At 44.0% G+C, this 27,854-nt stretch overlaps 1 protein-coding gene across 5 annotated transcripts in view; it reads left to right on the forward strand.

The window, feature by feature from the left end:
• Positions 1 to 1,366: 1,366 nt before the first annotated feature.
• Positions 1,367 to 27,854, forward strand: part of SORBS1 (sorbin and SH3 domain containing 1) — a 121,624-nt gene continuing 95,136 nt past the window's right edge. For 4 of the 5 annotated variants that reach the window (XM_075258134.1, XM_075258137.1, XM_075258138.1 and 1 more), the window contains exons 1-5: positions 1,367 to 1,453; positions 5,564 to 5,616; positions 5,892 to 5,960; positions 21,461 to 21,556; positions 26,078 to 26,191. In XM_075258134.1, coding sequence (XP_075114235.1) covers positions 1,410 to 1,453; positions 5,564 to 5,616; positions 5,892 to 5,960; positions 21,461 to 21,556; positions 26,078 to 26,191 — 376 coding nt within the window. In that variant the 5' untranslated portion in view covers positions 1,367 to 1,409. The remainder of the gene's footprint in view (positions 1,454 to 5,563; positions 5,617 to 5,891; positions 5,961 to 21,460; positions 21,557 to 26,077; positions 26,192 to 27,854) is intronic. The other variant, XM_075258136.1, reaches the window with a different exon arrangement.

Raw genomic sequence — 27,854 nt, forward strand, 5'->3', positions numbered from 1 at the left:
GACACTGGGGGCAGAGATGGAGAGGACACCATGACACTGGGGGCAGAGATGGAGAGGACGGCATGACACTGGGGGCAGAGATGGGGGGACATGAATCTGGGGCAGAGATGGAGGGGGGACATGAATCTGGGGGGACATGAATCTGGGGGCAGAGATGGAGGGGGGACATGAATCTGGGGGCAGAGATGGAAGGGGGACATGAAACTGGGGCAGATGAAGGGTGTATATGAAACTGGGGGAGAGATAGAGGGGGGACATGTAATTTACGGGTGACTGTAGGAGGATTATATTGTGTGCGGGCACATGAAAAATTAACGAGTGGGCGGAGTCAACAGAAAAGTGGGCGGGGCTAAATTTGCCGGCTGCAAAATAGCGCCGCGTCTACGTACCAAATGACGAGCCAGAATACTCCGTGTGAACCTGGCCTAACACTACTGTGACATCACTGTGCACATTATTCCTGTACTGTGAACTCACTATACACAATAACACTATTGTGATATCACTGGGTTCATTATTTCTGTATAGTGATATTTATTTCTGCATGATTTCTTTACTATGACCCCACCAGGTACATTATCCCTATGCTATGGTATCACACAGCACAATATCCATGTAATGTGACATTTTTGTTTGCATTTTGTGCATTAGAGAAAAAAATATGCTTTTTATATTCTGAACTTGCTACTGAAGGTAGTAAACCTTTATGTAATCCCATGGTATCTGGTTATGACTCTGAAATATAGGCTGGGCCCTGTATCAGATCACCCATTTGTACAACTTGGTTCCATCTTCTGTAACCGTATGTAATTTGTACTCCGTATAATAGCCATGGCTTGCTCCCAAGGTCCTGCATTGACTATAGATTAAGTAATATCCAGCAGCCAGCAGTTTATACTGTAAACACCATTGGTTTGGTTTTACACTGCTGGAACGTGTACTAATGTGAGTGTCAATGTCCGGATCACTTGCCAGCTATTTTGGAATCTGTCCATTGAAACCTGAGCTCTGTCTGTTGATCTCGCTCTTGTTAATGAAAATATTCCTTTGACACCAAGGATAGGGCTTTTCTTCAGTCAACTTTGTTCTAGTAATCTGTATCATTCTTAGTGACGGGTTTCGTGTTCTAGATGCGGAGTAATCGCCTACCGTAGAACAAGGTATTCTACATATGTTGCTTTTTGTCTGGTCGATGTCAAAGTCAAAACAATGTCAGGCCGCTAAAAGCAGTGGTTGATTATGAAGGAGCCGGTGACAGGATGACATCACCAAGAAAGCAATCTAATTTAAGCAAGGAAGGATGGCTGGGAGGGGGCATTGAAATGTATAGTAGGCAGAAGCTTCTCTAAACCATAGGTCTCTTGTGCGTCGCAAGCTTCCTCTCTCACCCTTGGTTAATAACTGGAAGTATGAAGGAAAAGCACGTAATGTACAGAGAAAAGAATAGTGAGAGGTAAGAGGAGAATGTGTTGGTGGTCCAGATACTGTCCTTTGACCAATAACTTGGGGTTTAGACTTTGTGACTGTCATTGAAGTTCTTTATTGGAGAATGTTGGTGCTTTAAGGTTTTAGGATTTGATTTTTATGCTGACTCTTCCCCTGGTAATACGCATGCCAATAAATTTATAGCAGTAATCTGGGGATGACCATGACATCATATATTGGATAATGACCGGTGGGATTAGAGTGTCATTTGAGGTATCCAACACTCTCCTCTGGTAGTTTAGTAGCGTGACTACTGTACAGGCTGCTCCGGAGAATTGTTTACACCTGAGGAAGGGCGTAGTGGACATCCGAAACGCGATGTGCCTAGACCATTTAATAAAGCTATTCTCTATTACTTATATGTGGAGCGCGGGTCTTACTTGCTGATTATCCAACATTGGATCCGGTACCGGTCTTATATTGCACCATCATGTTGGGGCATTTTATTGTTATTTTTTGGCCAGTTTATTTATGGCCAGGAGGACATTTTATGTAAACAATTATTCTGAAAGTGTTGCTGATGCCATTTTGATCTTAGGGATGATAAGGAGAAGATGAAAGTATTCTGCAACTAGTGTTAAGCATGAGGTGTGATGGGTAAACAATGTCATCTTACAGACTGGAAACTTGAATGTATGTGAGCTAAACCTTTGTGTAAGCAGAAACCAAACTGTTGAATGTGTGAACTGTTCCAAAGCAGCAGAGGGTGAGCTTTTATCCCATGACAAGCCGTTATTACCTATGCACAGGATAGGTAATAAATGTATGGCCTCTGTGGGTAACCCTGCTGGGATCCCTACTGATCAGAACAGGCATCCCCAAGTCTTCATTCCACAGGAGATTGAATGGAATATGGTCAAGCAACATTCATGTCAAGTCTATTATTTATTTATCTTACTTGTACAGTGCCAACTTATCCCAAAGTGCTTTACAGACCTTGTTAGTCATTGTCCTTCATAGAACGTACAGTCTAAATTCTCTATCAGTATGTCTGGGAGAGTGTAAGGAAACCAGAGTTCTTGAGGTTTGCAAACATAGGCAGAACATACAACTTCCTTTCAGACCATGTTCTTGGTCAGATTAAAACCTCCAACTCCAGCGCTGCAAGACAACAAAGGTGCTAACCACTGAGCCACTATGCTACTAATAAGACTGATGGAGATAGGCTATCTTCATCAGTCTCATAGATTTTGCACGGAGTTGACATATGTGACCACTGCTCTTTTCAAACTCCAAAATTGGGTTTAGGACACCCATTCTGGTAATTTGTGGAGATATCATCAATAGGGTTCCCAATGATCATAAATTTGTTGTAGTATGGGGGCAGCATAGTGGCTCATTGGTTAGCACTGCAGCTTTGCAGCGCTGGAGTCCTGGGTTTGAATCCTGCCAAGGACAACTTCTGCAAGGCGTTTGCATGTTCTACCTGTGTTTACGTGGATTTCCTCCCACACTCCAAAGCCGTACTGATAGGGAAAATGTACATTGTAAGCCCTATATGGGGCTCACAATCCACATAGAAAAAAATGTTGTATTACAACCCCTTTAAAGCAATGATTGTAGTGATAAATAGCTGTTGGATACTGGAGCTGATATTTGTATTATGCAATGTATCACATAGCAGAAAATCTGATTCAGAAGAAAATGAGAGTTCAGCTGGACAGACAATACAATTCTAGGTAGTATAATGTATGGACAACCTAGCAAAAGTGGCCACTACTTCTAGCTATAGATCCGTGTCCAACCTGATACACATGTCAGATGGTACTGACACTAGTCTTGTTTGCACAGTGATATTTTTGGGAAATTACGGTATAAATGAACAACCTATACTTGCTCTATATGATCAAGGAGTGTGGTTTGTAAGAGAACTATAGCATGTATGACTAAGGCTGCATTCACACTACGTAACGCCAGCGTGTATCACAGCCGTACACGCCTGTGTTACAGCAGGGCTGCCGTACAATTCCCATTCATTTCTATGGGAGCCGGCATGCGAGCGCTCCCCATAGAAATGAATGGGCTGCTTCTTTCACTGCGAGCAGTCCCATTGAAGTGAATGGGAAGTGCCGACGTATACGGCAAGCTCTGCTCATGCCGAGCCGTACACGCCAGCACTTCCCATTCACTTCAGTGGGACTGCTCGCAGTGAAAAAAGCAGTCCGTTCATTTCTATGGAGAGCGCTCGCATGCCGGCTCCCATAGAAATGAATGGGAAGTGTACGGCAGCCCTGCTGTAACGCCGGCGTTTACGGCTGTGATACACGCTGGCGTTACGTAGTGTGAATGCACCCTTAGAGTTCTTTTCCTAATACTGCATGAGACTGTTTGCACTGTTATTTTAGTAAAGAGAAGAAGACAAACTCACATATACCCTAAGCATAGTTTGTACATCATTACCTATGAGAAACTTAGTTTCCCTCTACCTTAATCTTTTTTTTATCCATAAACCATGGGTCCGTAAACTTGCAAATCCATAAGAATGATGGCAATAAGTTTTAATATATTTAAGAAAACTCTGCAAAGCGTGATATCCCACGTATCTATTGATGTTCTGAATGTATCCATAATTATACATTGCTGCTGTGACTCTGTGCAGTGATTTATACCTACAGAGTCCATTAATGCACAGTATTGATCGTACTTAGGCCGCCATGGTATATTATTAAAATGGCCTGTTCTTCACTAATCCCATGTGCTTAGTGCACTTACAGAGAAGCGTCTTTATATCCATAGGAAAAGTTCAACTCTGTGGGAATATTTTATCCCTGTAATTGTGTTTCTTTCCTTGGGAGACCTGTATTTCTTATAGTGACATAGTCTGATCAGAGGGGCTCCATGAGATTACATCTGGTGGAGTGTTTACCACGTCCTAAACTTTTTCAAACTAAGTTAACTCTTCTTTCAGAGCTCACAAAATTCTTTTCACAAGGAAAATTGCCACATCACGCAGCACGTTACACCATGTGAACCCTCCCTAACACGTTCCGAATCAGCGGCGTTAAAACAGATCCCATTGCTTTCTATTGGAGCCGGCATACGTGTGTATCACATTGAATGCAATAGGGAAAAAAGCAGCCCATTTATTTCTATGGGGAGCGCACGTACGCCGGCTTTAAGGAAGACTATGGTGAATATTACTTTATTTTATACCAATCTAAGATTTAATTTAAAAAAAGTGCAGCCCAACAATATGGCAAATATTAGCTAAAAGGAAAGGACTTTTATATAGTCTTCCTTAAAGATGGAATATTGTCCGTGTAAGAAGGGCATTGGCTGAATAAGTTGCTGGGGAACAAGATCTGTTGCTGCTAGGAACATAAGTGAAGAAAGTTGCATAAGTGAATTATTTTTGGAAATCTTACATTAATATGGTAAACACAGAATGGAAGTTAAAGGTGGTATATATTTGTATGTATTTCTGTATAAAAGGTACAACGGTGGGAATTCTAACCAAGAATGTAACCAGCACATCAACCCAATCCAGCATATAGATAGGTTATGGTCACCTGAATTAAACAGTGTTTTCCATTACAGAGATATCAACTTTTTTGCCATTTAGCTCTTTGGCGTAATGAGGGTGCTGGTGTTATTCCAAAGGGGTAAAGTCAGATGCCCTTGTTGCTTCAAGCAGCTCATTTTGCATATTGAAAAAATGGCACTATCTCTCTGCAACGGAGGCCCCGATTCACAAGCGAAAACACCTGTTAATTCAGGTGGCCCTAACCTATCTATCGGCAGGGCTGGGTTGTTTTGCTGGTTTCTGGTTACAGATTCCCTTTAAATGAAATAGTCATACATATATAGTTGTACTGTCATACATACACAGTTGCACTGTCTATCCTTGTCTTGCATGTGAACCCACAGACTATCAGTTTCATGACTTCATCTTCCTCGGTACTGAATAGGCAGGATGGGATTTTCTAAGTTAGGGAGACAGGGACACCATACATGGTCATATCTGCTGGCAGATTTTCTACATACCTTCTAACTTATGACAGAATGTGATGTTGACTAAGCCTGAGCATAGTCCAGCATGAGATAAACATTGTCGTCTTTTCCCTTTTTCTAAAAACAGAAAGAAGCAAACACTGAGCGAGAAGATTTGTACACATCGCAGCATGAGTTCTGGTGAGCTTATGTCTTGGGTTTTTTTTTAAAAAAAAATGTTTTCTCATTTTTGGGTGTATTTGGAATACTGTTATCTAAGTCTTGAGTTTGTATGTTTCAAGGAGAAATCTGAAACCTATTTGTCATAATAACGATTTTGTAGTGTTTGTCTTAAGGGTCTAGTTATTGACTCTCAGCATCAATGAGACATTTCTCATTCACATAACAGTAAATGAGGGCAAACAGTTTCTATTTGATGTCAAGAGCTCAACTGACTAAAATCTTGTCTAATGCAGATAATGAAGTTAGCATATCCAACAACGTGGTCAACGGAATCACATCGAATTGCAACATGCAAGATAAAGGTGAGATATTCCAATGAATATATACAAAGTTGACTCCTCCTTTGATAAGTATAGGATGAGTTATGTTGTATTCTAGTACCATGTCTAGTTCATGTTGGTTAAAATTGCAAAAATTGGTACTGCTTCTTCCCGCATTCAAGGGTTAGCCCAGGATTTTAAAAAGGGATCATTTTCATTAATGTGTCATGCATATGGACAAACGTGGAGCTGCTTCTGGATAAAACAAACCCTTTTTTTCGAAGACTGGGTTCACATTTGCATTGGCGTCTCCATTGTAATGTCAATTGTAAATCACCGGATGAAAAAGTTGTGTAAGCCTAACTTTTTTGTCTGGCTATTTCAGTTAAAAAGAATGGCTGCCCAATGGACCTCATTATAGTCATAGTCCATCCGTTCTATGGCGGACATGAACAGATCAGATGGTGTCTGTTTTTCCATTTTTTTGATCCTCCGATGAACCTAGTGTAATCTTGGACAGTCCCATTTCAATTTCTATTACCATGTGTATTTGTATTGATCTGACTGTGTGTAAGTTTGTGCACAGTTCCTACTGTACAATAGTGTATGTATGCAATTTTTAGGCTAAGGCCCCATGTTGTGGAAAAGCTGCTTTTTGTTGCAGATTTAGCTGGATTTTTTGAGCCATAGTCAGGCTTTATTTTTTCAATTCCTTTTGTAGCTGCTCCTTCGTTCAGCTCAAAAAAAATCACAGCAAAATCTGCAACATATAAAATAACACTTTGCTGACCTAATTGTATACATTCCTGGCATTTCATTCCTTATAGTCACTAAGATGATTTAGAATAAAAATGAATTTCCTGAATACTATTGTTTCAAGCAGTCGAGACCATTTATGTAAACAAACAGATGTGGAAACAGGAAAATATACATGAGAATTTATTTACTTGGTCAATTTAGAAATTGATTTTACTTAATATATTCTAAAAATAGAGAGAAACATTTCAGGCAACAGACTAATGTGCGTGTCAAGGACAGATATATCACAGATTCCTGTTTTCACTGTTTTAGAAACCATTTCTTGTGTAAAGCTTCTCACTTCCAAATAGATGAAAGTCAATGACTATCCAGTTATATCAGGCCCTATGTGGTTGGTCTAATATATCATTTCAATCTTTGGGAAATGATTCATTTAAACCAACATGGAGCTACTTTTATTACTTTTGGCATTACTAAAAAAAGCTGTCTAAGGCTGCTTTCACACGGAATAACGCCGGGCTTGTAAAAATCCTCATTCACAGCCGTACACGCAAGCGCTGCGGAAGGCTCCCGAACACTTCCCATTCACTTCAATGGGAGCGCTTGTAAAGCCGGCGTTACGAACACTCCCATTGAAGTGAATGGGAAGTGTTTGGGAGCGTTCCGCAGCGCTTGCGTGTAAGGCTGTGAATGAGGATTTTTACAAGCCCGGCGTTACTCCGTGTGAAGGCAGCCTTAGGCTAAGGTCTCACATTGCGGAAACACAGCTTTTTTTCGTTGCTGATTTTGCTGCAGTTTTTGAGCCAAAGCCAAGATTGGCTACAAAAGGACTGGAAAATATATAAGAAGCTTTTATATTTTTACTTTCTGCTTAATCCACTCCTGTGTTTGGCTCAAAAAACACAGAAAATTCTGCAACACCTTTAATAATGTTGACAATATTTTTGCATTGTTAATATAAGATTACTGGGCATCTGATTTCTAATATCTTTGCTGACTAGCAGATTGGGGGAAAAGGATAAAAGAGAGATACCGAGCGCCAATGATAGTGTAGTAGTCCAATGGTAGTTATGGTAATGAAGACCAAATTTAGCCCCACCCACTGTTATGTTGACTCCACCCATTCTCATTAATTTTTCATGTGCCCGCACACAGTATAATCCTCCTACAGTCACCCGTACATTATATGTCCCCCCTCTATCTCTCCCCCAGCTTCATATACACCCTTCATCTGCCCCCAGTTTCATGTCTCCCACCCAATCTCTGCCCCCAGATTCATGTCCGCCCATCCATTTCTGCCACCAGTTTCATGTCCCCTCCATCTCTGTCCTGTTTCATGTCCCCCATCTCTACCCCCAGATTCATGCCCTCCATCTCTGCCCCCATATTCATGTCCCCTCCATCTCTGCCCCCATATTCATGTCCCCTCCATCTCTGCCCCCATATTCATGTCCCCTCCATCTCTGCCCCCATATTCATGTCCCCTCCATCTCTGCCCCCATATTCATGTCCCCTCCATCTCTGCCCCCATATTCATGTCCCCTCCATCTCTGCCCCCATATTCATGTCCCCTCCATCTCTGCCCCCATATTCATGTCCCCTCCATCTCTGCCCCCATATTCATGTCCCCTCCATCTCTGCCCCCAGATTCATGTCCCCACCATCTCTGCCCCCAGATTCATGTCCCCTCCATCTCTGCCCCCAGATTCATGTCCCCTCCATCTCTGCCCCCAGATTCATGTCCCCTCCATCTCTGCCCCCATATTCATGTCCCTCCATCTCTGCCCCCATTGTCATGCCGTCCTCTCCATCTCTGCCCCCATATTCATGTCCCTCCATCTCTGCCCCCATTGTCATGTCGTCCTCTCCATCTCTGCCCCCAGTGTCATGCCGTCCTCTCTCTGACCCCAGTTGCACGTTCCACATTACACTGACTGACTTACCTTCTCTTTCGTTCCCTCGCAGCTCTCTGCGCGCCTCTCTCTCACTGGCGCACAGTTATAGACGCGATGTGACGTCATCACATTGCGTCTACAAGCCAGTAGCGGAGGCGGCGAAGCGAGGAGCTGACCTGTGTCAGCTCCTCGCTTCAGCTGCATATGTGACAGCGAGAGAGGCGCCGGCTACTGGCTTGTAGACGCGATGGCTGAAGCGAGGAGCTGACCTGTGTCAGCTCCTCGCTTCGCTGCTGCCGCCGGCTACAAGCCAGTAGCGGCGGCGAAGCGAGGAGCTGACACAGGTCAGCTCCTCGCTTCAGCCAGATATGTGTCAGCGAGAGAGGCAAGCAACGGCGAAGCGAGGAGCTGACACAGGTCAGCTCCTTGCTTCAGCCGCGTATGTCTTCAACTCAGATCTGCGTCCTCTGGATGCAGATCTGAGTTGAAATAGGACATACACAATGACTGCTACGGGCGCCAGGGGGCCGGCACACGGTAGCGGGCCAAAACCGGGCCCCCCCCATTTTTCAATTTGGCCGGGCCCCTGACGCCAGTACCAGTAGTACTGGCCTACCGGCGGCCCTGGTTACAGCGCCAAAAACACAATAGGTGACAGTAGCTGATCTCTCCTTGTGTGAACCAAGGTACACAATCGGTAATGCAGAAGTCCCTCAGGGTCTAGGAGCAATCGGGTATGGAGATACGGGGAGGGGCGCGCACAAACCAGCAGTCGGACTAATGGTCTTCCAGAAATTTAATATTAATAAACAAGCAGCCTTCTGAGATTATGTCCTATATGTACCGACATAATGATGAACTTTAAATTTGGAATTGGTCTTATTACCCTTTCCAGATTGATGGACAGCAACAATTGCTTCTCTAAGATCATTGCTGATGTCTTTCCTTCTTAGCTTTGGTTTAACACTCACCTTAAATATTCCAAACCAGCAAACTGGCAAAACGTCCACTTTTATAGAGGTGATCACACTTGCTGATGATCAGTTCAGAAGTATTTTTATTAGCAACATGTACTTAAGTATTTGCACAATACTTCTCCAGTTTAGACTATTATTTTCTAATGAATGTAACACTGTATTTTTTTATAGCTATTCAAATTTACAAAATTTTAAGACCTTCCAGAATAATCGTCTGATACATAAAATAATAATTCAAAAAGGGCGTGCTTTGTTTTTCACATTACTTTAAAGGGGTATTCCCACCTCACATACTCACCAGCAATCACTGCTATAAAATCTTCTTTCTTCCTGGTTTCTTGCATCATTTGGTGGGTGGGATTTCACATGCAACCTGCCATTTAGCTCTGCCCCCAAATTAGCATGTAGCTCCGCCCACCCATATTGGACTATGAAGTATAGGCAGCAGCAACTCCATTCTGTGTTACATACAGACACTGCCTGTCTCTGCCATAATGAACACGATTGAATTAGCTAGCCTGATAACTGGGAGAACAGAAGAAATGAACGCAGCTCCTCTCCCCTATCTGAGAGCAGGAAGCTAGGTCACGTGGTGCAGACACAGGAATAGCTAGATACACAGGCTCACTCCCGTGTACTTAACCCCTCCTCCCTCCCCCCTGAGAGCAGCAGATACATCACTTGACTTTTGAGCAGATAAGTCAGGGCTGTGGCCACAAAGAATTGAATAAAGTAAGATAGTGGACAAACAAAGCAGTTTTGCCATAGCAGTATATTTAGGAAAAGTCTTACATCCACATTAACAAGCAGTATAGATAGGATCCTTGTGATGGGACAACCCCTTTAAGTACATTCTGGGTAAAATGCAGATGTAGGCTGGGTTGGTGCAGGACAAGCCACAGCATACTTGCTTTGCAGTTGAAAACAGTAATGGCTGTTCCTTCAGGTGTTATGTAGAGATGAGCGAACACTAAAATGTTCGAGGTTCGAAATTCGATTCGAACAGCCGCTCAATGTTCGTGTGTTCGAACGGGTTTCGAACCCCATTATAGTCTATGGGGAACAGATACTCGTTAAGGGGGAAACCCAAATCCGTGTCTGGAGGGTCACCAAGTCCACTATGACACCCCAGGAAATGATGCCAACACCTCTGGAATGACACTGGGACAGCAGGGGAAGCATGTCTGGGGGCATCTAACACACCAAAGACCCTCTATTACCCCAACATCACAGCCTAACAACTACACACTTTACACACTCAATACCACCTCTCTGACAGTAGGAAAACACCTTGAAACATGTGTATTTGGCACTTGCAGTGAGGAGAGCTTGTCACCAGCAGTGAATTTGGCCCTTGTAGTAAGTTGAGGTTGGCACCAACATTTGTTTTGAAAATCAGGGTGGATTGAGCCTCTAACCAGCAGAGTTTGGGCAAATTCATGGTGGAGGGAGCCTCTAAACACCCCAGTTTGGGCAAATTCATGGTGGAGGGAGCCTCTAAAACCCCCAGTTTGGACCAATTCATGGTGGAGGGAGCCTCTAACCAGCCCAGTTTGGGCAAATTCATGGTGGAGGGAGCCTCTAAAAAACCCAGTTTGGACCAATTCATGGTGGAGGGAGCCTCTAACCAGCCCAGTTTGGGCAAATTCATGGTGGAGGGAGCCTCTAACCAGCCCAGTTTGGACCAATTAATGGTGGAGGGAGCCTCTAACCAGCCCAGTTTGGACCAATTAATGGTGGAGGGAGCCTCTAACCAGCCCAGTTTGGACCAATTCATGGTGGAGGGAGCCTCTAAACAGCCCAGTTTGGGCAAATTCATGGTGGAGGGAGCCTCTAAAAAACCCAGTTTGGACCAATTCATGGTGGAGGGAGCCTCTAATCAGCCCAGTTTGGACCAATTAATGGTGGAGGGAGCCTCTAACCAGCCCAGTTTGGACCAATTCATGGTGGAGGGAGCCTCTAAACAGCCAAGTTTTGGGAAATTCATGGTGGAGGGAGCCTCTAACCAGCCCAGTTTGGACCAATTCATGGTGGAGGGAGCCTCTAAACAGCCAAGTTTTGGGAAATTCATGGTGGAGGGAGCCTCTAACCAGCCCAGTTTGGACCAATTCATGGTGGAGGGAGCCTCTAAAAAACCCAGTTTGGACCAATTCATGGTGGAGGGAGCCTCTAAACAGCCCAGTTTGGGCAAATTCATGGTGGAGGGAGCCTCTAACCAGCCCAGTTTGGACCAATTAATGGTGGAGGGAGCCTCTAAACAGCCCAGTTTGGGCAAATTCATGGTGGAGGGAGCCTCTAACCAGCCCAGTTTGGACCAATTCATGGTGGAGGGAGCCTCTAACCAGCCCAGTTTGGACCAATTAATGGTGGAAGGAGCCTCTAACCAGCCCAGTTTGGACCAATTCATGGTGGAGGGAGCCTCTAAACAGCCCAGTTTGGGCAAATTCATGGTGGAGGGAGCCTCTAAAAAACCCAGTTTGGACCAATTCATGGTGGAGGGAGCCTCTAACCAGCCCAGTTTGGACCAATTAATGGTGGAGGGAGCCTCTAACCAGCCCAGTTTGGACCAATTCATGGTGGAGGGAGCCTCTAACCAGCCCAGTTTGGACCAATTCATGGTGGAGGGAGCCTCTAAACAGCCCAGTTTGGGCAAATTCATGGTGGAGGGAGCCTCTAAAAAACCCAGTTTGGACCAATTCATGGTGGAGGGAGCCTCTAACCAGCCCAGTTTGGACCAATTAATGGTGGAGGGAGCCTCTAACCAGCCCAGTTTGGACCAATTCATGGTGGAGGGAGCCTCTAAACAGCCAAGTTTTGGGAAATTCATGGTGGAGGGAGCCTCTAACCAGCCCAGTTTGGACCAATTAATGGTGGAGGGAGCCTCTAAACAGCCAAGTTTTGGGAAATTCATGGTGGAGGGAGCCTCTAACCAGCCCAGTTTGGACCAATTCATGGTGGAGGGAGCCTCTAAAAAACCCAGTTTGGACCAATTCATGGTGGAGGGAGCCTCTAAAAAACCCAGTTTGGACCAATTCATGGTGGAGGGAGCCTCTAAACAGCCCAGTTTGGGCAAATTCATGGTGGAGGAAGCCTCTAACCAGCCCAGTTTGGACCAATTAATGGTGGAGGGAGCCTCTAAACAGCCCAGTTTGGGCAAATTCATGGTGGAGGGAGCCTCTAACCAGCCCAGTTTGGACCAATTCATGGTGGAGGGAGCCTCTAACCAGCCCAGTTTGGGCAAATTCATGGTGGAGGGAGCCTCTAAAAAACCCAGCTTGGACCAATTCATGGTGGAGGGAGCCTCTAACCAGCCCAGTTTGGGCAAATTCATGGTGGAGGGAGCCTCTAAAAAACCCAGTTTGGACCAATTCATGATGGAGGGAGCCTCTAAACAGCCCAGTTTGGGCAAATTAATGGTGGAGGGAGCCTCTAACCAGCCCAGTTTGGACCAATTAATGGTGGAGGGAGCCTCTAACCAGCCCAGTTTGGACCAATTAATGGTGGAGGGAGCCTCTAACCAGCCCAGTTTGGACCAATTAATGGTGGAGGGAGCCTCTAACCACCCCAGTTTGGACCAATTAATGGTGGAGGGAGCCTCTAACCAGCCCAGTTTGGACCAATTCATGGTGGAGGGAGCCTCTAAAAAACCCAGTTTGGACCAATTCATGGTGGAGGGAGCCTCTAAACAGCCCAGTTTGGGCAAATTCATGGTGGAGGGAGCCTCTAAACAGCCCAGTTTGGGCAAATTCATGGTGGAGGGAGCCTCTAACCAGCCCAGTTTGGACCAATTAATGGTGGAGGGAGCCTCTAACCAGCCCAGTTTGGACCAATTCATGGTGGAGGGAGCCTCTAAACAGCCAAGTTTGGACCAATTCATGGTGGAGGGAGCCTCTAAAAAACCCAGTTTGGACCAATTCATGGTGGAGGGAGCCTCTAACCAGCCCAGTTTGGACCAATTAATGGTGGAGGGAGCCTCTAACCAGCCCAGTTTGGACCAATTAATGGTGGAGGGAGCCTCTAACCAGCCCAGTTTGGACCAATTCATGGTGGAGGGAGCCTCTAAACAGCCCAGTTTGGGCAAATTCATGGTGGAGGGAGCCTCTAACCAGCCCAGTTTGGACCAATTCATGGTGGAGGGAGCCTCTAAAAAACCCAGTTTGGACCAATTCATGGTGGAGGGAGCCTCTAAACAGCCCAGTTTGGGCAAATTCATGGTGGAGGAAGCCTCTAACCAGCAGAGTTGGTGGAAATCAGGGTGGAGGGAGCCTCTAACCAGCAGAGTTGGGGGAAATCAGGGTGGAGGGAGCCTAGTATTAGCAGAATTGTGCAACGCTTATGGTGGATGAGTATGAGGATGCGGAGGAATTGGAGAGGTTGAGTACAGACATGGAGTTTCATGTTGGGGTGCTTTACACAGGTGGGCACAAAAATGACGGCTCTACCCAGTGGTGGTTCATTTTTATCAAAGTGAGCCGGTCGGCACTCTCAGCTGACAGACGGGTGCGCTTGTCAGTGATGATGCCACCGGCTGCACTGAACACCCTCTCAGATAGGACGCTGGCGGCAGGACAGGACAGCACCTCCAAGGCATATAGGGCAAGTTCAAGCCACAGGTCCAACTTCGACACCCAATACGTGTAGGGCGCAGAGGGGTCGGAGAGGACAGGGCTGTGGTCGGAAAGGTATTCCCGCAACATGCGCCTATACTTCTCACGCCTGGTGACACTAGGACCCTCCGTGGCGGCACTTTGGCGAGGGGGTGCCATCAAGGTGTCCCAGACCTTAGACAGTGTGCCCCTCGTTTGTGTGGACCGGTGAGAACTTGGTTGCCTACTGGAGGAACTGCCCTCCCTGCCGCCAACGTCACATGCTGGAAACATCTCCATCATATTCTGCACCAATTGCCTGTGGCAAGCATTGATGCGATTGGCCCTCCCCTCTACCGGAATAAAAGACGAGATGTTGTTTTTATACCGGGGGTCAAGGATAGCAAAGATCCAGTACTGGTTGTCCTCCATGATTTTGACAATACGCTTGTCGGTTGTAAAGCACCCCAACATGAACTCAGCCATGTCTGCCACAGTGTTAGTTGGCATGACTCCTCTGGCCCCACCAGAAAGTTCAATCTCCATTTCCTCCTCATCCTCCATGTCTACCCATCCGCGCTGCAACAATGGGACGATTCGAAGTTGCCCGGAAGCCTCCTGTATCACCATCACATCATCGGACAACTCTTCTTCCTCCTCCTCCTCCTCCTCCATTAAACGCAGTGAAGCGGACAGATGTGTGGACCTACTCTCCAGCTGTGACGGATCGGATGCTATCCCTAACTCCTCTGTGTGATCTGAGTTATCCCTGATGTCAATCAGGGATTCTCTCAGAACACACAAGAGCGGGATTGTAAGGCTCACCATCGCATCCTCAGAGCTCACCCTCCTTGTGGACTCCTCAAAGACCCGTAGGATGTCACAAAGGTCTCTCATCCATGGCCACTCATGGATGTGAAACTGAGGCAGCTGACTTTGTGGCACCCTAGGGTTTTGTAGCTGGTATTCCATCAAAGGTCTCTGCTGCTCAACCACTCTATTCAACATCTGAAACGTTGAGTTCCAGCGTGTGGGGACGTCGCACAAAAGCCGGTGTTGTGGCACATGCAGGCGTTGCTGGAGAGATTTTAAGCTAGCAGCGGCTACTGTCGACTTGCGAAAGTGGGCGCACATGCGCCGCACTTTCACCAGTAGCTCTGGAACATTGGGGTAGCTCTTTAGGAAACGTTGCACCACTAGGTTGAAGACGTGGGCCAGGCATGGAACATGTTGGAGTCCGGCAAGCTCCAGAGCTGCTACCAGGTTCCGGCCGTTATCACAAACGACCATGCCTGGGCCCAGGTGCAGCGGCTCAAACCATATTGCCGTCTCATCGAGGAGGGCATCCCTCACCTCGGAGGCAGTGTGCTGTCTGTCCCCCAAGCTGATCAGCTTCAGCACAGCCTGCTGACGTCTACCAACGCCAGTGCTGCAACGTTTCCAACTCGTAGCTGGGGTCAATCTAACAGCGGAGGAGGAGGCGGTGGCGGAGGAGGAGGCGGTGGCGGAGGAGGAGGCGGTAGAGGAGGAGGAGGAGGGGGGTGTTCTTCTCGTGTCCCTGCCAGGAATGTTAGGCGGGGAGACGAGGTACACCGGGCCAGTTTGGGAAGCAGTCCCAGCCTCAACTACATTCACCCAGTGTGCCGTCAGTGAAATGTAGCGTCCCTGTCCGCATGCACTTGTCCACGCGTCGGTGGTCAAGTGGACCTTTGTGCAAAGCGCGGAACTAAGGGCCCGCCTGATGTTGAGTGACACGTGCTGGTGCAAGGCGGGGACGGCACACCGGGAGAAGTAGTGACGGCTAGGGACGGCATAGCGAGGTGCCGCAGTTGCCATCAGGTCCAGGAAGGCGGGAGTTTCAACAAGCCGGAACGCCAACATCTCCTGGGCCAGCAGGTTAGCGATGTTGGCGTTCAAGGCTTGCGCGTGTGGGTGGTTAGCAGTGTATTTCTGCCGCCGCTCCAATGTCTGAGAGATGGTGGGTTGTTGTAAAGAAACGCCTGATGGTGCCTTTGATGATGCAGGAGAAGGAGATAAGACAGGACCAGGGGAGGATGAGGTAGAAGTCAACAAAGTGGCGGAGGCAGATGAAGTGGTGTCCTGGCTCGTCCTCTGGAGTGCATCGCCAGCACAGTCAGCAGTGGCAGTGGCAGAGGCAGTGGCAGAGGCAGTGGCAGTGGCGTGAACGGCAGGCGGCCTTTGTCCTGCCGTTGCTGCCTGCCACTGATTCCAGTGCTTGGATTCCAAATGACGGCGCATTGAAGTGGTGGACAGGTTGCTCTTCTCAGAGCCCCTAATCAATTTCGAGAGGCAAATTGTGCAGACAACACTATATCTGTCCTCGGCGCATTCCTTGAAAAAACTCCACACCTTCGAGAAACGTGCCCTCGAGGTGGGAGTTTTTCGGGGCTGGGTACGAACTGGAACATCTTGGGAGATTCCGGGTGTGGCCTGGCTTCGCCTAAGCTGCTGACCTCTGCCTCTGCCTCTAGCTACCCTTTTTGGTGCTGCACCTGCCTCAACATCCACACTACTTTCCCCGCTTGACATCCCCCCTGTCCAGGTCGGGTCAGTGTCCTCATCATCCACCACTTCCTCTTCCAACTCCTGTCTCATCTCCTCCTCCCGCACAATGCGCCGGTCAACTGGATGCCCTGACGGCAACTGCGTCACATCATCGTCGATGAGGGTGGGTTGCTGGTCATCCACCACCAAATCGAACGGAGATGGAGGAGACTCTAGTGTTTGAGCATCTGGACACAGATGCTCCTCTGTTAGGTTCGTGGAATCGTGACGTGGAGAGGCAGGTTGAGGGACAATGAAAGGAGCGGAGAACAGCTCTGGGGAGCAGGGACAGTTTGGGTTATTGTTCTGTAAAGCTTCGGAATTTTGGGAGGAAGGAAGACAAGACTGTTGGGTAATAGGAGGAGAGGAGGCAGAGTCTGACTGGCTGCTGGACAATGTGCTGTAAGCGTTCTCTGACAGCCATTGCAAGACCTGTTCCTGGTTCTCGGGCCTACTAAGGTTTGTACCCTGCAGTTTAGTTAATGTGGCAAGCAACCCTGGCACTGTGGAGTGGCGCAATGCTTGCTGCCCCACAGGAGTAGGCACGGGACGCCCTGTGGCTTCACTGCTACCTTGCTCCCCAGAACCATTCCCCCGACCTCGCCCACGGCCTCGTCCACGTCCCTTTCCGGGAGCCTTGCGCATTTTGAATTCCTAGTTAGAAATTGGCACTGTATACCAGTAGTAAAAATTGTGGGTGCACGTAACCCCAATATATTCTTTGAATTCCCAGTCAGACAATGGCACTGTATACCAGTAGTAAAAATTGTGGGTGCACGTAACCCCAATATATTCTTTGAATTCCCAGTCAGAAACTGGCACTATATGGCAGTAGCAAGAAATGAGGGTATTTGTATTCCCAATATACTCTTTGAATTCCCAGTCAGACAATGGCACTGTATACCAGTAGTAAAAATTGTGGGTGCACGTAACCCCAATATATTCTTTGAATTCCCAGTCAGAAACTGGCACTATATGGCAGTAGCAAGAAATGAGGGTATTTGTATTCCCAATATACTCTTTGAATTCCCAGTCAGACAATGGCACTGTATACCAGTAGTAAAAATTGTGGGTGCACGTAACCCCAATATATTCTTTGAATTACCAGTCAGAAACTGGCACTATATGGCAGTAGCAAGAAATGAGGGTATTTATAACCCCAATATATTCTTTGAATTCCCAGTCAGACAATGGCACTGTATACCAGTAGTAAAAATTGTGGGTGCACGTAACCCCAATATATTCTTTGAATTACCAGTCAGAAACTGGCACTATATGGCAGTAGCAAGAAATGAGGGTATTTATAACCCCAATATATTCTTTGAATTCCCAGTCAGACAATGGCACTGTATACCAGTAGTAAAAATTGTGGGTGCACGTAACCCCAATATATTCTTTGAATTACCAGTCAGAAACTGGCACTATATGGCAGTAGCAAGAAATGAGGGTATTTATAACCCCAATATATTCTTTGAATTCCCAGTCAGACAATGGCACTGTATACCAGTAGTAAAAATTGTGGGTGCACGTAACCCCAATATATTCTTTGAATTCCCAGTCAGACACTGGCACTATATGGCAGTAGCAAGAAATGAGGGTATTTGTATTCCCAATATATTCTTTGAATTCCCAGTCAGACAATGGCACTGTATACCAGTAGTAAAAATTGTGGGTGCACGTAACCCCAATATATTCTTTGAATTCCCAGTCAGACACTGGCACTATATGGCAGTAGCAAGAAATGAGGGTATTTGTATTCCCAATATATTCTTTGAATTCCCAGTCAGACAATGGCACTGTATACCAGTAGTAAAAATTGTGGGTGCACGTAACCCCAATATATTCTTTGAATTCCCAGTCAGACACTGGCACTATATGGCAGTAGCAAGAAATGAGGGTATTTGTATTCCCAATATATTCTTTGAATTCCCAGTCAGACAATGGCACTGTATACCAGTAGTAAAAATTGTGGGTGTATATAGCCCCAATTCTATTGCTAGGGGACTTGCAGGGTATTTCTGGGGTGAAGGTGGGGGGGCACACCGTTGGAACGGGTATCGGGGTATATATCGGGTATACGGGAATACACTGACAGTGTATTCCATTCAGGATCCTGGGAAAGCTGGGTTGCGGCGATTGAGCCCGTCAGTGCCACGTTACACTGACAAGCTTCTCCCTGGAATTTAGCTCTTATAAGAGCTGTTGGTTGTCTTCTCCTTCCTATCCTAGCCTGTCCCTGCCTACCCAGAATCTAAGCCCTAGCTAGCTGGACGGAAACCTCCGTCCTCGGTGAATTGCAAGCTCAGAATGACGCGAAGCTGGGCGTCGCTGTTCTTTTAAATTAGAGGTCACATGTTTTCGGCAGCCAATGGGTTTTGCCTACTTTTTTCAACGTCACCGGTGTCGTAGTTCCTGTCCCACCTACCCTGCGCTGTTATTGGAGCAAAAAAGGCGCCAGGGAAGGTGGGAGGGGAATCGAGTAATGGCGCACTTTACCACGCGGTGTTCGATTCGATTCGAACATGCCGAACAGCCTAATATCCGATCGAACATGAGTTCGATAGAACACTGTTCGCTCATCTCTAGTGTTATGTCCTGACATGACAAAACCTTTGTCCTGTGATATCATTGCGTTTATTATTGCAATCCTCTAACATCATAGTATGTTATAGCTATGTTTGTTATAGCTATGTTTTTGTTATTCTAGTTTTGTTAACCTTCGTCCACCATTCTTGTATTGTGATGTTGCCTATAACACTATGGAAGCCATAGCCAGCCAGTCAAATTTTATACAGACAATACAGTAGCACATGTGAGGGCCATTGAAAAAAACGGCCATGTATGAAATACACGGAAGGCACAATTCTGCCAGTGCAAGAGGAAAAATTTTGGTTCAACAGCATGGGACCGTAAGGAAAGAGAGAAAAGTACGTTGGAGAAAGAAAATACACCGCCATTGGCAAACTCCTTCACTATTAATGAGTCTCAACATTATAGCACAGTGTGCCTTGATATACTAAGTGGCTAGGAAAATAAAGCAGAATCTTGATGTTTCTTGTGAGGTTTTAGTATTCTGTTAGCTCCCTTCTGTAGTAACCATATTTATATTTTTAGACATTAATCTTACACCAGTAAATAATTTCCATTTTATTACATAAATTGTCATTAGTTACAGTCTCTAAGTCCAATAATAAGTAACTGTGAGCTGAGTTATGTTGTGACTCAGAAGTGTCCCCTGATTATGGCAATTTAGCTAATTATTCTGATTTACAGCCCAGTCACCGGCAACTCTCCAGTGACTTCTATTTATTATTCATCACTTGTTTGGCCTTTTTTTTTTTTTTAATAACATATAAATTTGATATAACCCATGTTTTTGTCTCTTTATAAATTCTTTCTTAGGGCTCGTTCACATCTGCGTTCATCGGTCCTTATTGCAGGTTTCCATTTCCTGCATAAAACAGATGCAGGAGACGGAAGCCTGCAGGAGACTTTCTCACCCATTCATTTGAATGGGTGAGAAAGCTGTCCGGCCGTGCGCAGCAGTGAGCGTTTTGCGCTCTCCGCCGCGAAACCGGGTTTTATAATCCGGACACAGAGTCGGACATGCACTACTCTGTGTCCGGATAAAAAAAAACGGTTTCACGGCGGAGAGCCTAAAATGCTCACCGCCGCGCACGGCCAGACCCGGTCTATGGTTTCCGTCTTCTGCCATGCAGAAGACGGAAACCATAGTACGGAGACATGAACGCAGGTGTGAACCCAGCGTTACTCTTTAAATGTACACATCTCTAAGCATATTTTTAAAGAACAAGTAGTCTCAATTGTATCCTATAAATGTAAAAAAATATATTGTATTCAACAATATAGCATACAGTTGTGTTTATCTGCCTTTGATTTTCAGACATATACCTTAGTGTGCATTGTTTGTTTGCCATAGTGCTTAGTATAGTAGCCTTTATTCATATATATATATATATATATATATATATTTCCAAAATATTGAAACTCTGCATATGTAACTATACATTTTATATTTTGTCTATATTCCAAATATTCTTTAAAGGAGCCCCAATATTTTAGAGATTGGCTGAGATTTTTCTGTCTGGATTTTCAGGAGTTACATTACATGAGTAACACCAATTCTGTTGAGTAGTAGGACAAGTACTTATAAAAGGATCAGCATGCGGAGATAAAGGCTTTTATGTAACATCGTGTTCAAACAAAGTACTACATGGCGACTTTTATAGAGGTGTGTGATAGAAATAGATAAGGCTTATCCCTCTTCAGTCTTTATTTGCAGCTCGTCCTCTACAAAACCCATGTATATAGACTCTCAATTCCTCCATCTTAAAACACCAGGGACTGTACAACAGGGACTACACAGACATTTTACTCAGTACTGTTCATAGGCCATGTACCTCATTACAATTAGACAATTTTGTCAGGAAGAAAGCTTTGTAATAAAGCTCATGATGGAGCTCGCCATGATTTTTTGCTGAATTTTTATAGTAAGACTTTATACATCTCTATGGGAGGCTTAACTATGGTTGTGTGCATAGGATATGTTTACCTCCTACTGCAGCAATGAAATACCAACACAGGATGACATTTGATTTTGGTATATTCCTTGGACATATCCAGTGATTATGAACATGTTTCTTATAATAAATATGTAAGAACAGAAATATGGTATTATGTGAGAGGTTGTGTGATGTTTGAGTACTCTTTCAGATCCAGTGTTACTTTTGTGTTCACAGCAGATGACTCTCCTTTGAGTACACGTTCATGCTCTGCTATTACAATCATTCCTGTGAAGGCAGTACAAAACTTTCCTGATCTTGTGCCAACTCCAGGTATATGCTTGGAACGCAAATGAAATCGTGTTCATTCTGCATTTCTTGCTCTGTTTGCTTTGCATCTCAATGACATTACATTCGTTTACATGCTTGGCATATTTACATTCATATATGATGCTTTAATATTTGTGTACCTCATCACTAAATGGGCCTGTTCTGAATGTTACTACTAGCTGTACTGAACCGAGATAATTTGGCATGATTATTGAACTCCTATATATTGTTGTCATATCTGCACGGTCTTTATTTTATTTTTAATGTGTGGATCTTATCATGTGCTGAACCTATTGTGCTTTCTTATACTATACACATAGCGTTCCCATAACACTAGAAATGATTTACATCTTCGTCATTTTATCTGTTCTTCTGGTCTGCCGTAGGACCAGAAGAAGGGATCAAACAGTCTAACAGTCTAATGATGGACAAACAACAGATCATTGGTGGGTCCATCAGATATCCATTGTGTTCTCCTTGACATCGCCAGATGAAAAAGTCCTGCTTGCTGGACTTCATTGTCTATGATTTCAGACAGACTCGGAACAGGACACTGGTACAGATGTGGCTTTAGTCAACTGACGAACAGAATACGCGGACTACCATGGATTATATTACCTAGTATAGATTGTTATAATTTGGCTTGAGCTGACTACATGCATTTATTTGTTTTGTATGCAAAACAAAAGGGACCTGTCGCCTCTCCTGATATGTCTGTTTTGGTAAATTCTAGTATTCCTCATCATATACCAATTCTCAAGAATGGTTTCTTTTAACTGAGTTGTGCGGTTCCTCTGTTATTCCTCCTTGAAATGTGTAAATAAATAAGACTGACCCTGTCCAATCAGAGCTGACAGATTGTCTAAAGACAAGCCATCTTGACAACATCAATGGTAATGACCAGTTGTCAACCGAGCAATAACACAAAGCACAGTAATGAGAAAAGTTACCCCAGAATTGTAATGGGAATAGAATTACCATACTTACTAAAACCGAGGTGTCAGGAGAACTAAACTAACAGGTTGTCTTCAGTGTTGGATCTTTATATTTCCATGGGGAAGGCTTTCTGTGGTATCGAAACCATCCACATCATGTTCCATACTGTTATAGTACCATATATAGTAGCAGATTTATTTTTCTACCGTAAAAAATTTGCAAACCTCAAGTTTGCAACTTGTTATACCCCACTTGTGACAATAATTATGGCAACTGGCCTTACCACTTTCTGGAAAGGAGACTTGGCAAGGATGAGCTGTGGTTGGCACCAACAGAGTAGATTTCAGTTCAGGAACATAGGGTGGGCCTGATTTCTGAGGTGACCAGTGGAAGAGGGGTTATAAAGACCGGTGTACAAAATGCAGATCTTGATCATAAATCTCTCCAGTATTTTCTGCTGCAATGTACATCACCAGTGTTGAATTTAAGCGCACAAAAATGTGTGGAACGTAAGCTGGCTGTGCCTTCGGTGGTTAGTTTAAAGGAAAATTCCACCATAAATCAAACATAAAGAGGTGATTAAAATGTTAACATAAAAGAAATTGTGATTGATGTAGTTTATCTTAGATTAAAGATTTGCAGAGAAACTTCTGCATGTTTATCCTGTGGACTATTTTATCATCTTTAAAAATCCAGCTGTCCTCTATGGGGCCTGATCACACAACATTCTTACTCTAAAGTCGAGTTCTGTCAACTTATAACAGCAGTGGTGGCCCTCATGCTGGGATGCCTACTAATTTACTAAATGATGGAGCCACGGTATCCTATCAAATGCCTGAAATTATTCATTGAAACCTCAAAACCTCTCAAGAGAATGAAAATTAGAGACAGAAGGTCACTACAATGCCCCGTACTCTTTTAAGACACTTTGTTTTATGTTAAAGGGGCTGTTCCATGCAGCGACCAGTCTATAAGCAGACCTGGCACTCTCTGGACTTGACCTTGTTCATGTATTACTGTCCATGGGCAGCCTTAAATTGTAATGGTCACCATGTAATGTACATTTTGGTGGTTACAACTTCCCACAATGATAAAAGATGATGGTAGACAGTAGTTATGTTACGCTATTCAAAAAGCGTGGGCAAAAATGGAAGAAAACCGATATCATTGGCAAGACTGGGGAGTCAGTAGGCCAAGCCACTGACCACACTTGACTTTACTTCGTTATGAATCTAGTATTTGAATTGCTAAGGAAGTAAATATGTAACAAACTATACATCTAACTAATTATACAATATCAACAATTGTATAATATAATTAAAAGTCATCAATTATTTTACTTTGAGGCTGAAATTGTAGGTACCACCACCCAAATCTGTTCCTGACTCCTCAGCCCTCGTGATAGGGGCAACTTTAGGAGATAAAGTGTGTGTGTGTGTGTGTGTGTGTGTGTGTATACAGTCCTATGAAAAAGTTTGGGCACCCCTATTAATCTTAATCATTTTTTGTTCTAAATATTTTGGTGTTTGCAACAGCCATTTCAGTTTGATATATCTAATAACTGATGGACACAGTAATATTTCAGGATTGAAATGAGGTTTATTGTACTAACAGAAAATGTGCAATATGCATTAAACCAAAATTTGACCGGTGCAAAAGTATGGGCACCCTTATCATTTTATTGATTTGAATTCCCCTAACTACTTTTTACTGACTTACTGAAGCACAAAATTGGTTTTGTAACCTCAGTGAGCTTTGAACTTCATAGCCAGATGTATCCAATCATAAGAAAAGGTATTTAAGGTGGCCAATTGCAAGTTGATCTCCTATTTGAATCTCCTCTGAAGAGTGGCATCATGGGCTACTCAAAACAACTCTCAAATGATCTGAAAACAAAGATTGTTCAACATAGTTGTTCAGGGGAAGGATACAAAAAGTTGTCTCAGAGATTTAACCTGTCAGTTTCCACTGTGAGCAACATAGTAAGGAAATGGAAGACCACAGGGACAGTTCTTGTTAAGCCCAGAAGTGGCAGGCCAAGAAAAATATCAGAAAGGCAGAGAAGAAGAATGGTGAGAACAGTCAAGGACAATCCACAGACCACCTCCAAAGAGCTGCAGCATCATCTTGCTGCAGATGGTGTCACTGTGCATCGGTCAACTATACAGCGCACTTTGCACAAATAGAAGCTGTATGGGAGAGTGATGAGAAAGAAGCCGTTTCTGCACGTACGCCACAAATAGAGTTGCCTGAGGTATGAAAAAGCACATTTGGACAAGGCAGCTTCATTTTGGAAACAAAAATTGAGTTGTTTGGTTATAAAAAAAGGCGTTATGCATGGCGTCCAAAAAGAAACAGCATTCCAAGAAAAACACATGCTACCCACTGTAAAATTTGGTGGAGGTTCCATCATGCTTTGGGGCTGTGTGGCCAATGCTGGCACCGGGAATCTTGTTAAAGTTGAGAGTCGCATGAATTCCACTCAGTATCACCAGATTCTTGAGAATAATGTTCAAGAATCAGTGACGAAGTTGAAGTTACGCCGGGGATGGATATTTCAGCAAGACAATGATCCAAAACACCGCTCCAAATCCTCAGGCATTCATGCAGAGGAACAATTACAATGTTCTGGAATGGCCATCCCAGTCCCCAGACCTGAATATCATTGAACATCTGTGGGATGATTTGAAGCGGGCTGTCCATGCTCGGCGACCATCTAACTTAACTGAACTTGAATTGTTTGTCCAAAATACCTTTATCCAGGATCCAGGAACTGATTAAAAGCTACAGGAAGCGACTAGAGGCTGTTATCTTTGCAAAAGGAGGATCTACTAAATATTAATGTCACTTTTCTGTTGAGGTGCCCATACTTTTGCACCGGTCAAATTTTGGTTTAATGCATATTGCACATTTTCTGTTAGTACAATAAACCTCATTTCAATCCTGAAATATTACTGTGTCCATCAGTTATTAGATATATCAAACTGAAATGGCTGTTGCAAATACCAAAATATTTAGAACTAAAAATGATTAAGATTAATAGGGGTGCCCAAACTTTTTCATAGGACTGTATATATATATATATATATATATATATATATATATATATATATATATATATATATTACACAGAATAAGTGCCGCCTGTATGCTGCTAAATGACTGTAACCACAATTCAGGGGATCTTTACTGTAATATTCAATGACAATATTTGATTTGTAGTTTGATGGCATTTTGGGTATATTATGTGGTTCGGGGCAGATTTACCATACAATGTCATCTTAGATTCGTTGGGGCAAGGTTGTGCATTTGAACCTATACGGAAGTCACATAGATATCCATGCATTGTTTGTTTTTCATTTTCATATATCTAATAATGCCTATTTCATCGCTATCATAATTTGTGTCATCCCATATACTTTATTTTTCACATATCTTCTGCTGAATGTGCTTCCCCAAAACTTTCTAGGTTTCAACAAAGCATGGCAATGTGTGATCTGCTCCTTATGTGTAATACATTTACCTGCATTGAGAACTGAAGATATTGTATGCTCTCAATTCACCGAATGGATGCTTTTTCTCTTTTAGATGTGGATCCTACTAAAGTATGTACAGGAAAAGGAGCTGTAACCCTCCGAGCATCCACACCACAAGGGGATATCCAAAAAAGTAGATCCACATTGGACATTGAGCTTTCGCCAAGTAAGTTACTGGATATGAAAACATTAAAATGACGCCCTGTGCTAAATGGTCTGTTCCAAGTTAAATGCTTGTCACCTATCTACAAGATAAGTGTGTGGTGAAATCAATGGCGTGGCAGTGTGTGTGCTCAACTTGTGCTTCATTCATATGGAGGGACATAAGATCGCTGTTTTTGTGACGGATGTGCATCCCACCTGACTTACTGATCAAACGCTTATCACCTATCATCTGGATCAGTGCAAGTTTAAAACCTTGCTACCTAAAGGAATATGCCGCCTGAGGCAAGATACTCATCTCGCCTCATGGCAGATGCTGTTCTGGTTAGGGTTACCTAAATCAGACAGTGTTTTCCCCTGGTGTCAGTATGCACATGAACTCTTTAGAGCCATGAGGGCATTGTTATTGCTCAACACTGTTGTTGCTCCAAAGAGCTCATTTGCATGTTGACAAAACCAGAGATATTTCAGCAATAGAGGCCCCAATTGACAAGTAGAAAACACAATTTGTTTCAGGTGACCCTAACCTACCCATTTGCAGGTCTAGGTTGATATCTTGGGTTCTGGTGACAGAATCCCTTTTACTTTCAAAATTATCAAAAAGTTTTTAGGATACCTTTAGTTTAGAGTGTACCCTGTAGGAATCTCTCAGTGCTGGCAAATTTGAAGAATTTTTGTATTATATATGCATTATATGCATGGCACTTTCCTGCGAATGTCCTATGTAAAATAAAATAAAATAAAATAAAATAAAAAATATGGAATTTTCTTGGCATTGTAACGAGATTTAAATGTCCATGGCCAGGATAAAGATATTTAATCAAATGAGAAAAAATCTGCTTTTATTCCAGAAAATGTGCCCCACTTGTCCACAGGCTGTGTCTTGTATTCAGCCACATTACAGGTCACAGAAAGTCCAGAAACGTGTCTAACACCCCGATTTGGCAGGAACATTTCTATGTGTGTGTAAATTACATTAGTGTATCAAAATAAACTCTAAACAAGAAATGTAAATGTTGCCATTGCCAAAAATGTGGCATTTGTTCAGAACCTTCTTACAGTATGGATCATTAACACCCATCCATTATGGAAGCTGAAGTAAGCCTTTGGCATCACCTTGTAATGTGTGGAATTGGCACTTGACATATGTTGACTTAAAGGGATTACAGTCCCCAGCAGTGACTCACAATGTAATCTTTATGTATGCCTAATGCATGTCAGGACTCAGGGCCACATAATTAATAATGTGGTCCTTAATAAATGTATATCTTTTTATTTATGTAGTCAATATAGCAGTTCACAACCCACATAATACACTCAGAAAAATAACAGAAGACGCTGCCATGCTCCTTTACTAGTGGCTTATCTCCCTGAAAACAAATAGATTAGTTATATTGAAAGTCAATAGTCCCATCCTTTTTTATGCCAACATGTTCCCATGATATAGAGTTGGGATGTACCACATTATGTTCATATGATCGTTGTGATCATATGGCGGAATTTGAGTCAGTCTTCCGCCTCAAAATCCTCTCTTAAAACTGGCCATGTGGAACCTAGGAGATAGGCAAGTGTGAGGCCTCATTTCCTGGTCTTGCTATACTTTAGCTGTAGAAACGGTAGCAGGATCCAGCAACAGGTTTGGGTTTTTTTTGGTCAGCATGCTGTCA

This window comes from Leptodactylus fuscus, chromosome 10, assembly GCF_031893055.1.
Source record: "Leptodactylus fuscus isolate aLepFus1 chromosome 10, aLepFus1.hap2, whole genome shotgun sequence".
NCBI lineage: Eukaryota > Metazoa > Chordata > Amphibia > Anura > Leptodactylidae > Leptodactylus > Leptodactylus fuscus.